This window comes from Prionailurus bengalensis, chromosome E2, assembly GCF_016509475.1.
Source record: "Prionailurus bengalensis isolate Pbe53 chromosome E2, Fcat_Pben_1.1_paternal_pri, whole genome shotgun sequence".
Classification (NCBI taxonomy): domain Eukaryota; kingdom Metazoa; phylum Chordata; class Mammalia; order Carnivora; family Felidae; genus Prionailurus; species Prionailurus bengalensis.
The window spans coordinates 13,860,378-13,875,479 of NC_057352.1; the positions used below are offsets into that span (position 1 = coordinate 13,860,378).

The window sequence follows — 15,102 nt, forward strand, 5'->3', positions numbered from 1 at the left end:
CTGGCTCAGGAGAGACCATGGAGGGGACAGGGTGTGAGGAGAACAACCACCTAGTGGGAACATCTCTCCTGAGGCTCACCTGGGGATGGGCAGCCTGCATTGTTCTGGCTCTTTTGCCTCATCATCAAAAGGAAGCATTTAAACATCAGCCTCTCATGGGGCACCTGGGTGGCTCAGTCAGTTAAGCGTCTGACTTCGGCTCAGGTCATGATCTTGGGGTTTGTGAGTTTGAGCCCCACGTCAGACTCTGTGCTGTCAGCTCGGAGCCTGGAGCCTGCTTCAGATTCTGTGTCTCCTTCTCTCTCTGCCCTTCCCCACTTGTGCTCTGTCTCTCTCTGTCTCTCAAAAATAAATAAATGTAAAAAAAAAGATGGAAGGGCCAGATCCTGATGGTGTTTTCAGTCTCTTGGAGCAACTGCTCCAATATTGTCTGCTCTTTGACGTGTGGCTATAACAGGAGGGTGCTACATCATCTTGAGTGTGAAAAGTCTTTACAGCTTCTCTAATTTGAGCACGATTGACTTCTTACACAGTTTCTCAATCTGAGTGGTTTCACCTCAAACCAACTTGTGGTGGAAAAAGTATGTCCTAAAAGGGCAATGGGTTAATGTTTGAAATTAATTAGTTAATGGTAAAGCAGCTAAGAATATAAAGTAGAGACAGGGCCATCTCTCCAATAAGTGGTGTTAGGAAAACTGGACGGCCACATCCAGAAGAATGAAACTAGACCACTAGCTACACCATAGACAAACATTCACTCAAATGAGATTACAATCTTGAATGTAAGATCTCAAACCACAAAACCAGTAGAAAAAAAACACAGGCAAGGGCACCTGGGTGGCTCAGTCGGTTGAGTGTCCAGCTCTTGTTTTCATCTGAGTCATGATCCCACAGTTTTGTAGGTTCCCTCCCTGGGTGGAACTCTGTGCTGGCAGCATGGAGCCTGCTGAGGATTCTCTCTCTCCCCACTCTCTGCCCCTTCCCCACTTGCACTATCTCTGTCTCTCTCAAATAAATAAATAAACTTAAAAAAAAGAAGAAGAAAAAAACAACGGCAGTAAGCTCCTTGACGTCAGACTTGGTGATAAGTTTTTGGACTTCACACCAAAAGCATCAACAGTTAGAGGATAAATAAACAAGTGTGGGGGGTGCAGAGTGGCTCAGTTGGGTAAGCATCCAACTCTTGATTTTGGCTCAGGTCATGGGATCGAGCCCCTCATCAGGCTCTGCACTGATGGTGCAGAGCCTGCTTGGGATTCTCTCCTCCCTCTCTCTCTGGTCCTCCCTCATTCTCTCTCTCTCTCTTTCAAAATAAAAATATATAAACATTAAAAAAAGAAAAAATAAGCAAGTTCAACGGCAACAAACTAAAAACTTCTGCACAGCACAGGCACCTGGGTGGCTCAGTCAGCAAAGTGTCCAACTCTTGATCACAGCTCAGGTCAGGTCTTGATCTCTGGGTCATGAGTTCGAGCCTCTGTTGGGCTCTGGATGTGGAACCTACTTCAACAGCATTAAAATAAATAAATAAAAAGCTTCTGCAAAAAAAAAAAGAAACAATCAACAAAATTAAAAGGCGACCTACCAAATGGGAGAAAATATTTGCAAATCATATGTCTCATAAGCAATTAACCCCCCAAATGATCTTATTCATATGGGCAGAGCAGCTGAATAGGCATTTTCTCAAAGGAGACATACAGCTAGCCAACAGGTACATTAAAAGGTGCTCAACATCATTAGTCATCAGGAAACCGAACCAAAACCCCAATAAAGTCACCCCACAGTTAGAGTGGCCAGTATCTAAAGACAAGAGAGAGCAAGCGATATGGAGAATGTGGAGGAAAAGAAGGCCTTGTGCAGTGTTGGTCAGAATGTGCACTGGTGCAGCCACTGTAGAAAACAATATGGAGAGTCCTCCAAAAATTAGAAATAGAACTACCTTCCAATGTAACAATTCCACTTCTGGGTGTATCTCCAAAAGAAATGAAATCACTATTTCAAAACAATATCTGAGCCCCCATGTTGATTGCAGCCTTATTCACAACAGCCAAGACAGGGAAACAACCCAAAAGCCCATCAAGTGTTAAATGCATAAACAAAAGGTGGGACCTTATACAATGGAATATTATTCAGCCATAAATAAGAAGGAACTCTTGCCATCTGCCACAACATGGAAGGACCTTAAGGGCACTGTGCTGAGTGGCAGCAGTCAGTCACAGAAAGACAGATACTGTACTATCTCGCTTATGTGTGGAATCTTAAAGAGAACAGTTTATAGCTACCTTGCCTGAGAGGCAGGGGTGGTGGGGAGGAGGAAAGGTGATAACAAGATAAAATCCTCTGGATAAGTAGGTCCTGCAGACATAATGTACAGCATGGTGACTATAGTTAACAATACCATCTTACACATTTGAAAGTTACTAAGAGAAAAGTTTGTAACTATGTGAGGTGGTGCAGGTTTGCTCCACTTCTTGAAGAGATCATTTCACAATATATACATATATCACATCAGGATGTTGTGCACCTGGACTAAGACGATATTGACTGTCAAGTATACTCAATAAATCTGGAAGAAAAGATATAAAAAAGCAGTATTTCTGTCTTCTAGGTCATCTAACAGAAAACAAAGTAGGGTGACGGAGAAGGAGTGAGAGTATCACAAGGGGATCTTTCTTGTTCTATAAGATGCTCAGTGAAATCTACCATGGTGAGGTGACATCTGAGTGAGACCTGAAGAGAGGGAGGAAGCAGTAATGTAAATCTCTGCACGAAGATTATTCCAAGAAGCACCTATGCCCCGGGGCAGGAGCTGGCTTGAATGTGGAGGAAGGGTCAGGAAACCACTGTGGCTGGAACACACGGGTGAGTACGATGTCTTGGGAAGGAAAGGCAGGAACAAGGTGGATGGGGCAGGGCCACTCAAAGAGTCATCTGCAAGGAGCTCAGGAGCTTGGGCCACACAGTAGATGGGCCACATCACTAAGTGCCCTATTTCTTTTAGCTGACATTTTCTTCATTGCAAGACTTTCTCAACCAAAGTGTTGAGCTGATTGACTTTCTGGTGGAAACTCTTGTCTTCTAGCAGGCCATCCTCACTCTAGATATCATCAATGTAGGGCCTGTGGGCTGTGGGAGGACTTGGGGTTTTGGTGTGATTGAGATGTGAACAGCAGGAGGGCTTAGAACAGAAGAAGAATGACCTGGGGTTTGGAAGGAAATCATCCCTGAGAAACAGAGATCCTAAGTGGGGAGATTGGTGTACAGGACAGTGTACCCAAGGAGACAACGGGAAGACCAGTCAGGAGACTGTCACAATACCCTTACTTAGGAATGATGGTGGTTTGGATTCTATTTATATTTTGTGGACAGATCTCAGGTTTGGTGATGGAATGGAGGCATCGAGGATAATGCCAAGTTTCCTGAACTGAGCACCTGAGGGATGCTCTTGACCTTGACTGAGAAGAGGAAGACCCGGGGAGGGTCAGGCTGGGAGGAGGGAGGAATGAAGGTCTTGGGTCTCCATTGTGGAGATGCCCCAGTGAGGCCTAGGAGAGATGCCCAGATTGACTTATCTCATTCTCCTCCAATCCCCTTGGAAAGCCCATCAAAGCCTGACAAGCTACAGACATCAATTCCCGGACTGACTGACAGCAGAGCCATACGTGTGTGGTGTGGAAAAGCAGAGTGGGTTGTGAGATGTACATTGTGCCTCCAGGCACTCAGGCCAGTGGAGCCAGTGGTTCCCAGTCTTGTTGCTACTGAGAGGCTGTAGAGGTGCTGTGGCTTGAGGCCAATAAAGAGTCTTGATTTTCCAATTTTTCTCTCCAGGAAGTAGCAACAGCTTCCCTAGCAATCTCTATCTCTAATCCCAACATGGAGATCTTTCTGGAAGCTACAACTTGAGCCTGCCTCCAAATATATAAGTAAAATATTAAATAAGTAATACTTCTCTAAAAAAGGATGGCAGGCATTGACAGACTGGTGATGATACTGGGTCATGAATCAAACAAGGATTATGAGTTGGTTTTTTTAATTTATTTTATTTTATTTTATTTTATTTTATTTATTTTTTTAATTATTTTATTTAAAAAATTTTTTTAACGTTTATTTATTTTTGAGACAGAGAGAGACAGAGCATGAATGGGAAAGGGGCAGAGAGAGAGGGAGACACAGAATCGGAAGCAGGCTCCAGGCTCTGAGCCATCAGCCCAGAGCCCGATTCGGGGCTCAAACTCACGGACCGCGAGATCGTGCCCTGGGCTGAAGTTGGACGCTTAACCGACTGAGCCACCCAGGCGCCCCTTATTTTATTTTTTTAATGTTTATTTATTTTTGAGACAGAACGAGACAGAGCATGAATGGGGGAGGGTCAGAGAGAGAGGGAGACACAGAATCCGAAGCAGGCTCCAGGCTCTGAGCTGTCAGCACAGAGCCCGACGCGGGGCTCAAACTCACGGACCGTGAGATCATGACCTAAGCTGAAGTCGGACGCTCAACCGACTGAGCCACCCAGGCGCCCCATGAGTTTTTAATTCCATCCCCCTAACTCAAAAAACAGTGAGAGATAGAGAAAAAGGTCAGTCCCCATCATATGTCATATGGACAAAGACCTAAGAAGTTTGGGCTTCTTGGACGAATCTTAATCAGGTGTGTAAGGCTTGGCCAGAACAGAGATATCATTATGATGTGGATGGCCTACAACCCCAGGGACATCTGAATTTGTTACACAATCCCACTGCAGCTCGAACAAGGCAATTTTTATTCTAGTCCTGATATTCACACTGTGAGCACAACAGTGCTGGCTCCCTGCCATCAGATGTTCTTTCTTGTATTGTTGACCATGCTAGACATTGCCCTGATAAGCCCTGTGTTGCTGTGTGTTCTGTCTCAAGGTGACCCCAGAAAAGACCTGACTTCTCTGTCAGGGGCCATGCTGGGTAGATCTCCCTGGAACAGCACTAGCTCCCCTGGATGGAACCCCAGTCATCTCTGCTCAACATACTCTGAGGCTACTTAGTGATTTTTCACTTCCGTCTTAGAAAATGGGAACTCAAGTACTTTCTTCCCCATCACCATGACACGCACACTTTTCCCTTCCCCGTCTCTGCAGTACTATCCTAAGACCAATGTTTAGCATAGACCTTATTATATCTATTTAATGCTATTCGTATTTGAGTCAGACAGTTGTAATCACCCTGCTTCCCACCTTGGATTGTGAAATTGTAAATTCTGGTGTGCTTGGGTGGATTGGTCGGTTGAGCATCCGATTCTTGACTTCAGCTCTGGTCATGATCCTAAGAATGTGGGATCGAGCCCCAAGTCTGAGAGAGTCTCTCTCTCCCTTTGCCCCTCTCTCCCACTTACACTCTCTCTAAAGTAAAATTTAAAAACAATTTTTTTTTAATGTGTATCTCTAAAGTACCTTCAGGCTGGAAAACATTCCGCTGAGAGCTACAGAGACTGGGGCGGGGGTGGGGGGGGGGGGGAGACATTTAGAGACATACAAGTACACAGAGTAGAAAAAAGCAAAATGTTGGTGCGCCTTCCCATCTCCCCAGGTTACCTTGGGGTGCTGCCGCCCTCTAGTGGCTACAGTACATATTGCAGCCCCTGGTGCCTCAACCTGTCTTTTTACAAGAGCCCATCAATCCATGGTCACTCCTTGGGCAACCAGCTACATAAATGGCAGGACGCAACGTAAAGTGAAAATGCAGGACTCCTTGTTCAAAACTCATTAGTAATCTCAGGATGCCAAAAGCATAGTTTTAGAGACAGTTCAGGCCCTTCTAAGTGTGTGATTGCACAGATTGCTAACCTGTGAAGCCAGCCCTGCCTCACAGGGCAAATGGCTGTGCTCATCCTCCATATGAATTCCACATCAACTCTAGCTATAAAAAAAGCCTACAGAAATGGTGATACCTGACTGTCTTATTCCCCCATGGGAGAATTTTCTTTCTTTTGAAAATGTCACCTGGAATTTTGCTCTGGCCCAGTCAATGACGTTGAAAAAAAAATTTTTTTTTTTTAAATTTTTTTTTCAATGTTTATTTATTTTTGGGACAGAGAGAGACAGAGCATGAACGGGGGAGGGGCAGAGAGAGAGGGAGACACAGAATCGGAAACAGGCTCCAGGCTCTGAGCCATCAGCCCAGAGCCCGACGCGGGGCTCGAACTCACGGACCGCGAGATCGTGACCTGGCTGAAGTCGGACGCTTAACCGACTGCGCCACCCAGGCGCCCCGAAAAAAAATTTTTTTAAAGAACTTACCAAACTCAACACCTGAAAAACAAATAATCCAGTGAAGAAATGGGCAGAAGACATGAATAGACACTTTTCCAAAGAAGACATCCAGATGGCCAACAGACACATGAAAAGATGATCAACATCACTCATCATCAGAGAAGTACAAATCAAAGCCACACCAAGATACCACCTCACACTGGTCAGAGTGGCTAAAATAACAAATCAGGAAACAACAGATGCTGGCGAGGATGTGGAGAAATGGGAAACCTCTTGCACTGTTGGTGGGAATGCAAACTGGTGCAGCTGTTTTGGAAAACAGTGTGGAGGTTCCTCAAAAAATTAAAAATAGATCTACCCTATGACCCAGCAATAGCAATACTATGAATTTACCCAAGGGACACAGGAGTGCTGATGCATAGGGGCACGTGCACCCCAATGTTTATAGCAGCACTTTCTTTTTTTTTTTTTAATTTTTTTTCAACGTTTATTTATTTTTGGGACAAAGAGAGACAGAGCATGAACAGGGGAGGGGCAGAGAGAGAGGGAGACACAGTATCGGAAACAGGCTCCAGGCTCTGAGCCATCAGCCCAGAGCCCGACGCGGGGCTCGAACTCACGGACCGCGAGATCATGACCTGGCTGAAGTCGGACGCTTAACCGACTGCGCCACCCAGGCGCCCCAGCAGCACTTTCAACAATAGCCAAATTATGGGAAGAGCCTACATGTCCATCAACTGATGAATGGATAAAGATGTGGTTTATATATACAATGGAATACTACTTGGCAATGAGAAAGAATGAAATCGTGCCATTTGCAGCAATGTGGATGAAACTGGAAGGTATTATGCTGAGTGAAATAAGTCAGAGAAGGACAGATCTCATATGTTTTCATTCATATGTGGATCTTGAGACACTTAAGACCATGGGGGAAGGGAAAGGGAAAAAATAGATACAGAGAGGGAGGCAGGCAAACCACAAGAGACTCTTAAATACAGAGAACAAACTGAGGGTGGATGGGGAGGTAGGGGAGAAGGGAAAATGGGTGATGGGCATTGAGGAGGGCACTTGTTGGGATGAGCACTGGGTGTTGTATGTAAGCCAATTTGACAATAAATTATATTCACTAAAAAAAAAAAAAAGGCTGTAAAAACCATCCCCTAGCCGATCCCCACTGGAGGTGACAATAGGAGCTCCTCACTCTGAACCTGGGTCCTGTTCGTCCAGCAGATACCAGGGCCCAGGGGTGAGGGAAGCCCTTTTGCACAGAAGGTGCCTGTGTCTGAATCCAGGAGGGATGATAGAGTTAGTGACTGTCCTTGTGCACAATGGGCTCAAGCCAAGAACAGGATGGGGAATGCAGCGGCGGGGGCCTGGTGGGGGTGGGTGCTGGGGATGTGATAGCCGTAGGCATTAGGTGTCTCCTCAGGGCCCCACAGGATCTGAGGGATTAGGGAGCTAGTGCTGGGAAGACATATCTCCCCGTTTCTATTGGGGGGGTGGTCTTCTTGCCTTGGAGGGGGACACTGCATTAGTTTGGCAGCTTGTGGCTGCCATAACAAATTACCACATACTTGGTAGCTTCAAACAAGAGGAAGTTTGTTCTGCAACAGTTCTGGGGGCCAGGAATCCAAAATCAAAGTATCAGCAGGACCACATTCCCCCAGAGAGTCTAGGAGAGATTCCGTTTCTTTCCTCTTCCAGCTTTTGGTGGTCTGAGTCATCTGACTCGCACAGCCTGGACAGAGCTTTCGAGAGACCCCAGACTGTCCTCAGCCTCTCTCTAGAGTATCTCATGGGGGAGAGGAACTCTGCTCCTTTGTATGCTCTTGGGGTGTCTTTCTCCTTCCCCGGGTGCTGGGGTCTGACTTTCAGTGCTCTCCCCCCACCCCCACAGCAGATTTCCCCGCAGCCGCAGACCTGGCCAAGGTTGGCAAAGAAGGATCAGTTTGGGGATGGAGCCTGAACCCCTTAATCTCCCTGTACCTCCCCCCCTCCCAGTCTTGCAGGACTCCCCTGGACAAAAAGCAGGTTTTTCTAAGGAGGAAATCCCCACGGACAGGGACTCAGCACGTCTTCCGCCAACATATCACTTCTCTGGGAACATCCTCACTCCCAACTAGAAAGTGGTTTGATGAAGAATTACAAAAACGTGAGCATGTGTTTGTCTTCGCCAGGAGTAATGATCTTATGAGCATCCAAATGTCTCCCCTGAAGAGATGTCTCTACTTAGGCGGGAGCCCTCCCCCTGCTGACGTAGGCATCCTTTCTGCAAACGTAGACCTCAGGAATAGGGACATGTGCAAGGGGGACTTCTCTCCTCGGCCGCCATCCACAGATATCTGCCTCCTGCAGGTGGAGCTCTGAAACACCTAGAAACCCTCGCTGCCCATGTGCTCACACCCACATTCCATTTAACGAACATCTGAAATGGTGACATGTAGTAAAAAAACGGGAAATTTGATCGTGATTTTCAATTTTCTAGCCGTCATATTTAAAAATGTAAATAGGTGGGACGCCTGCGTGGCTCAGTGGGTTGAGTGTCCGACTTCAGCTCAGGTCATGATCTCGCGGTTTGTGAGTTTGAGCCCCACGTCAGGCTCTGTGCTGACAGCTCAGACCCTGGAGCCTTCCTCGGATTCTGTGTCTCCTTCTCTCTCTGCCCCTCCCCCCCCCTCAAAAATAAATAAACATTTAAAAAATATGTAAAAATGTGAAGTGCCTGGGTGGTTCAGTCGGTTGAGCGTCTGACTCGATTTCAGCTCAGGTCATGATCTCTCGGCTTGTGAGTTCGAGTCCTGCATTGGGCTCTGTGCTGACCGTGCACAGCCGGCTTGGGATTCTCATTCTCTCCCTCTCTCTCTCTCTCTGCCCCTCTCCCACTCACACTGTCTCTCTCTCAAAATAAATAAACTTGAAAAAATAAAAATGTAAAAAGGAGCACCTGGCTGGCTCATCAGTGGAGCATGTGACTCATGATCTCAGGGTTGGAGCTTCAAGCCCCACATTGGGTGTAGAGGCTACTGAAAAATAAAATCTTTAAAAAAAAATAGGGGCACCTGGGTGGCTCAGTCGATTGAGCATCCAACCAGGTCATGATCTTGCAGTCTGTGAGTTCGAGCCCCACATTGGGCTCTGTGCTGACAGCTCAGAGCCTGGAGCCCGCTTAGGATTCTGTGTCTCCCTCTCTCCGACCCTCCCCCCACCCTCTCTCAAAAATAAATAAAAACTAAAACAATATTTTTAAAAAATAATAAAAAAGGGGGTACCTGGGTGGCTCAGTCGGTTAAGTGTCCAAACCTTGATTTCCACCCAGGTCATGATTTCACAGGCATGAGATGGAACCTGCAGCCAGTCTCCATGGTGGCTGCGGAGCCTGCATAAGATTCTTTCCCTCCTTCTGCCCCTCCCCTCCCCTCACACATGCTCTAAATACATAAATAAATAAATAAATAAATAAATGTAAAACAGACAAGCACACGAAAAGATGCTCAAAATCATTAATCATTAGGGAAACACAAATCAAAACCATAATGAGATACCACCTCCCATCCATTAGGATGAAAAGAAAAAGAAAAGCGTTGGGAGGATGGAAAGAAGTTGGAACCCTCGCACATGGCTGGTGGGGATGTCAAATGGTGCCGCTGCTGTGCAAAACAGTCTGCGGGTTCCTCAGAAAACTCGAACACGGAATTACCACAGGATCCAGCAATTCCATTTCTGGGTATATCCCCAAAAGAATCGACAGCAGGGACTTGAACAGATATTTGCACATCCTTGTTCACAGCAATGTTATTCACAGTTGCCAAAGGGTGGAAACAATCCAAGAGCCCATTGACAGAAATATGGATAAACAAAATGTGGCGTGTTTCTACAATGGAATATTATTCAGCCACAAAAAGGAAGGAGATTCTGACAGCGGCATCTGGGTGAAGCGTCCGACTTCGGCTCAAGGTCATGATCTCACGGTTCATGAGTTCTAACCCCACATCGGGCTCTGTGCTAACAGCTCAGAACCTGGAGCCTGCTTTGGATTCTGTGTCTCCCTTTCTCTCTGCCCCTCCCCTGCTCGTGCTCTCTCTTCTCTCTCCCTCAAAAATAAGTAATCATTAAAAAAAAATTGGGGGGTGCCTGGGTGGCTCAGTCAGTTGAGCGTCCACCTTCGGCTCAGGTCATGATCCCGAGGTCTGTGAGTTCAAGCCCCACGTCAGGCTCTGTGCTGACAGCTCAGAGCCTGGAGCCTGCTTCGGATTCTGTGTCTCCCTCTCTCTCTCTGCCCCTCCCCGGCTCGTGCTCTGTCTCTCTCTCTCTCTGTCAAAAATAAATAAACATTAAAAAAATTTTTTTAAATAAAAAATAATTTGGCTAAAATGGAAACTCATTATATACATTTTACCACATTAAAAAAATTTTCAAATACACAGGAGAAACTAATTTTAGTAATATGTTTATTTATCCCATTATGCAGAAAATAGCATCTCAACAAAATTTTTAGATTGTTGAAATGTCTTAACTATTCTTTTGATCATAGGAAGCCTTCGAAATTCGATCTGTAGTTCCGTGTCCCGTGCACCTCACTTCAGACCAGCCATGTTTCACGTGCTCAACAGCCACTTGTGGTGGGAGGGGCACCATACTGGGCAGCCTTGCCCACCTGCCAGCATCTCCATCCTGTTTGCAAAGACCCACGTCTCCCCTGCAACCCACCTGCAAATACACCTACAGTTTCTCTGCAAACCTCCCACCTCGCCTGCAAACACACCCCGGGGGTCCCAGGCCAGCCCCTCAATCTCCGTGCAGACATCTTCAGAGAATGTATTTGCTTAAGGAACATGTGTTGATTCCAAATCTGTGTCGGCAGGTTGAGTTGACCTGCAAATCCCCCCTCCTTTGCATAAATTTGCATCTCGTTCGTGTGTCAATCAGAAGCACCTGGCAGGGCCTCAGATCGTCATCTCAAAGTCCGGGAGTTGGTGGCCTGGGGCTGAGAAGGAGACCCCCAAGTGTCCCTCCTCCTGCTTCCCCTCGGGCTCTTCCTCGTCCTCCTCTTCCTCCACGAGGCTCTCCTCCTCTTCCAGGAAGGTGACCAGGTCCTCCCGCAGAGCCCCCATCTCCAGCCCCAGGCTGCACAGCTGGCCCAGCAGCTGGACGTCCACTTGGCGGAGGCGCCCCTGCCAGTGGGAAGGGGAAGTCATGGGCACCCCGCCCCGGAGGGCAGGGGGGTCAGCGTGCCCCCCCCCCCCCAACCTGCTGGAGTCCTGGAGAAGATTCTTTGCTTGACCAAAGTTCAGCCAAGCTCCTAAACCCTCTCTGGGCCTATCTGTGCGTTTCCTCGTAAATCCAGTTTTACCAAGAATCTCCCGACTGATCACTCCCGCTATCTGATCTGGTTCCTGGCGCCCCATCCCTTGCCCAGCTCACGTCTCATCTCCCTGGCCTGTCTCCAGCAAGAATCCAGTAGTCGATAGGTGGAGCCAGATGCCCCGCTTCCCCCTGATGCTTTCACTTAGATTTTCCATCCACTGACCCCCACTGGCTCCTTCGCTAGAAATTCCCACTTGCCCCTACTGTGTTCAGAGCTGAGCCCTTCTCTCTCCCCCACTGAAGTGGTCCCTACACCTATCACTTTACTGTCTTTAATACAAGTCACAAGTAAGCTTTTCTTTAACAATCCAGGCCTGCAGCACCTGGGCGGGGTCCTCCCTGTGTCCCGGATCCTGACTGCCAGCCTGCTTCTCCCAGGGTCTCTGGATCTCTGCCTCTGTCTCCCCCGTCTTTGTCTCTATTTCATTATCCTTCACTGTCTCTCTGTGTGTCTCTGAATCTTTGTGCCTCCCTTATTGTGTGTCTTTCTTTTGTTACCTGAATTTGTTCTCTGTCCCCCCTTGTCTGTCTCTATGTCTTTCCATATCCCTTTCTGTCTCTATTTCTCTGCCCCTGCCTTTGCCTGTCTCCATCTCTCTGTCTCAGATTTAATTTGAGTCTCTGTCTCTGTTGCTCTCAATCTCTGCTTTCTATCTCTGTCTCTCTTTTTCTGAGTCTCTCTGTCTCTACTCCTGACTCTCACTCTTTGGGTCTTTCTTTGTCTCTGTCTCTCTCTCTCTCTGCTTGTTTCTCTATTCTTGTCTCTTAATTCCTTTTTTTTTTCTTGTCTATTAATTTCTGCCCTTCAATCTCTGGCCCCTTTGCAATTTTATTCATTCCCATTCACCCAGGAGTTCTCAGTCCCCACCCCCACCTGCCCCCATCTCTTGCCCTTCCAAACCCCTCACTCACCAGCTCCTCCAAGATCCACAGCAGACTCTCCCTGGCACCTGCAGTGTCTACTCCTGGGAACGAGAGGGTCTGGCCAGCTCTCCTCACTGGCAGGGGGGCCCTCAGGGCATGGGGAAGTGGGCCCAGTCCTGGGGGCACCAGTCCCGCCTGCCTCAGTTGCCTCCACAGTTCCATAGTCTCTGAGTAGTGGCAGCCAGGAGCAGAAAGTGACAAGGTCCAGATTGACCCAGTCCCCTGAGGAGCTGGTAGGGGAAGTGGGGGGGGGGGGGGAGGGAGCAAAGAGCGCGGGAAGGGGGAGCAGGTGCCTGGGACAGAATTCCAAAGTCCACTCTCTGGTAAGAATTGGCAGCCTCACGGGGGTTTTCTTCCTTCTAAAGTCTAACCTCAGCTCTGCTCACAAGGGCCCAGCCACACCCCCTCTGGCGGACACCAAAACCCCCACCCTTCTTGAGCCCTTCTCAGGCCTAACCCCTCGTGGGTGCTGTGGTCTGTGGATGCCTGGCCTCATCTGCCCCATCCCCTCCTGTGTCCCTCCCACTGCTCCTCCTCAGCCTCCACACTTCCTCTGCATTCTCTGGCTTGGACCTTGTCTTCCCTACTTGGGCCACCCCAGGGCCTTCCAGTTAGTGTGCCTGAGGAGCCAGGGGTGGCTTCCAGGCCACGATGCCTCAGCTGCGGTGCCACAGGGTCCAGGCTGCTGGCCCACAGCTGAGCAGTGGGCGCTGCTGACCCCTGACTTGCCCACAGAGTCCATCGCTATCAGCGTAGGCCCTGCCATGGAAAAGACTGGGGTGTGGGCCTCCCTCTGCTAGAGTCCCTCTCTCAGGCCTAGGGTTTGAATTCCACCTGCACACCCATGGCTCCCAGGTCTCAGACCCCAGTCTGACCTCCATACTGAGCTCCAGACGCCTACTCAGCATCTCCACCTAGACGTCTCAGGCGTCTCAAGGTGAATATGGTCAACACAGCTCTGAACTGGGACCTACCCGGTTGTGTTAGTTTCCTGCTGTCGCTGTAACAAAGTACCACTTTGTGGCTTAAACCAACGCACAGTTAGTGTACTTCTGCCGACCAGAAGTCTAAAATGGGTCCACAAGGCTGGGCTCCTTCTGGAGGCTCTAGGGGAGAATCCATTTCCAAGGCTTTCCCAGCTTCCAGAAGCCACCACATTCCTTGGCTTCTTTGAATCACTCTTGCATCCACCGTCACATCTCCTGCTGACTGACCCCCTGCCTTCTAGCTAACAGGACCCTTGTCATTGCATTGGGCCCATCTTGATCATCCAGAATAATCGCCCTGTCTCAAGATTCTTAACTTAATCATGCCTTCCTTTTACCATATAAAATAACAGATTCACAAGTTTCAGGGATCAGGCATGAATTTTGGAGGTTGTGCGTGTGGAGTGGGGGGCTCTCTTCAGCCCGCCGCACTTGCCCTTTCAAATCTATCACTTTCCCAGTCTCCCTGTCTCCATAATTGGCCTTCCCATCCTTTTAGTTTCCTGAGCTATTGTCTCAACCTTCAAAACAGACTCATAATCTGAGCACTTCTCACCATTTTCCATTGCCCCATCCCTGCTCCTGTCTCCATTCACCTCTTGCTTGGACTACTGCAGTAGCCTCTTGGCTGGCCCCCACTTCCACCCTTACTGCCTAAGGTCTGTTCTCTACCCGGCAGAAATGATCTTTTAAAAAAACGTAAATCAGGGGCACCTGTGTGGCTCAATCAGCGAAGCAGCTGACTTTGGCTCAGGTCATGATCTCGCGGTGCGGGAGTTCGAGCCCCGCATTGGGATCTCTGCTGACAGCCTAGAGCCTGCTTGGGACTCTGTCTCTCCCTCCCTCTTTCTGCCCCTCTCCTGGGCTCTCACTCTCTCTCTCAAAATAAATAAACAATTTTTTAAAATGTAAACCAGGAATTTCTTGGGCCTTATGTTGAGCCATGGTGCTGCTGGAGAGCAAGCACTTCCTGATGAAGCTGACCAGATTCTTCTAGAAGTGCTGTTTGTCATGCAGCGTGCTGGTCACCCTAAAGAAGTATGATGGTCAGACTAAACCCATTCCAAGGAAAGTTCTGCGGAGGGCTGTGAGCCCTCAGACAGCAAGTGTCTGTTAAGAGCTACTGATGGCAAAGGTTAGCACTGTGGTGAGCTCCCGAAGAAGTGAACAAGTTTCAGATGGCTTACTCAAACCTACCGAGAGCTATCATGGATGGGCGGAAGGAGGACAAAAAAAACAAGAGTAAGAAGAATGAAGCAGCACAGTGAAGGGCACCAGAGTTCCAACTAACCACCAAATTACTACACTTCCGTTTACTACACTTCCACTTCCATTACTACACTTGTCGTTTTTTACATTTGGCCACAAAGCCAGGTTCCTGGTTCCCCTATAACAACTTTTCATGTGAGATTAGTGTCATTTTGGACTGCAGCACGTAGAGGGTAGTTGTAAGAAGCCAAGTTTATTTTATCTTATTTTTAATTTTTTTAATGTTTATTTTTAATTTTTTTTTAATATTTATTTTTGAGAGAGACAGAGTGCGATTGGGGCTGGGGAAGGGGCAGAGAGAGAGAGACACACACACAG

The 15,102-nt window shown here is 47.9% G+C and overlaps 1 protein-coding gene and 1 long non-coding RNA gene across 2 annotated transcripts; one reads left to right on the plus strand and one right to left on the minus strand.

Annotated features, from left to right (window-relative positions):
- Window positions 1-316: 316 nt before the first annotated feature.
- LOC122493998 lies at window positions 317-14,741 on the plus strand. The gene is made up of 3 exons (XR_006300083.1): window positions 317-327; window positions 2,868-2,873; window positions 14,651-14,741. It is a non-coding gene; the product is annotated as an uncharacterized LOC122493998 (long non-coding RNA).
- Window positions 10,673-12,755, minus strand: ERICH4 (glutamate rich 4). The gene is made up of 2 exons (XM_043598824.1): window positions 12,518-12,755; window positions 10,673-11,412 (listed from the first exon to the last, which is right to left on the minus strand). The coding sequence occupies exons 1-2, from the start codon at window positions 12,689-12,691 to the stop codon at window positions 11,185-11,187; spliced, it is 402 nt and encodes a 133-aa protein (XP_043454759.1). The 5' UTR covers window positions 12,692-12,755; the 3' UTR covers window positions 10,673-11,184.
- Window positions 14,742-15,102: the final 361 nt, after the last annotated feature.

Coding starts and splice junctions, on each gene's coding strand:
- ERICH4 (XM_043598824.1), bottom strand. CDS start 12,691: ATGGAACTGTGGAGGCAACTGAGGCAGGCGGGACTGGTGCCCCCAGGA. Junction 11,413..12,517: donor TGTGGATCTTGGAGGAGCTG/GTGAGTGAGGGG, acceptor TCCCACTGGCAG/GGGCGCCTCCGCCAAGTGGA.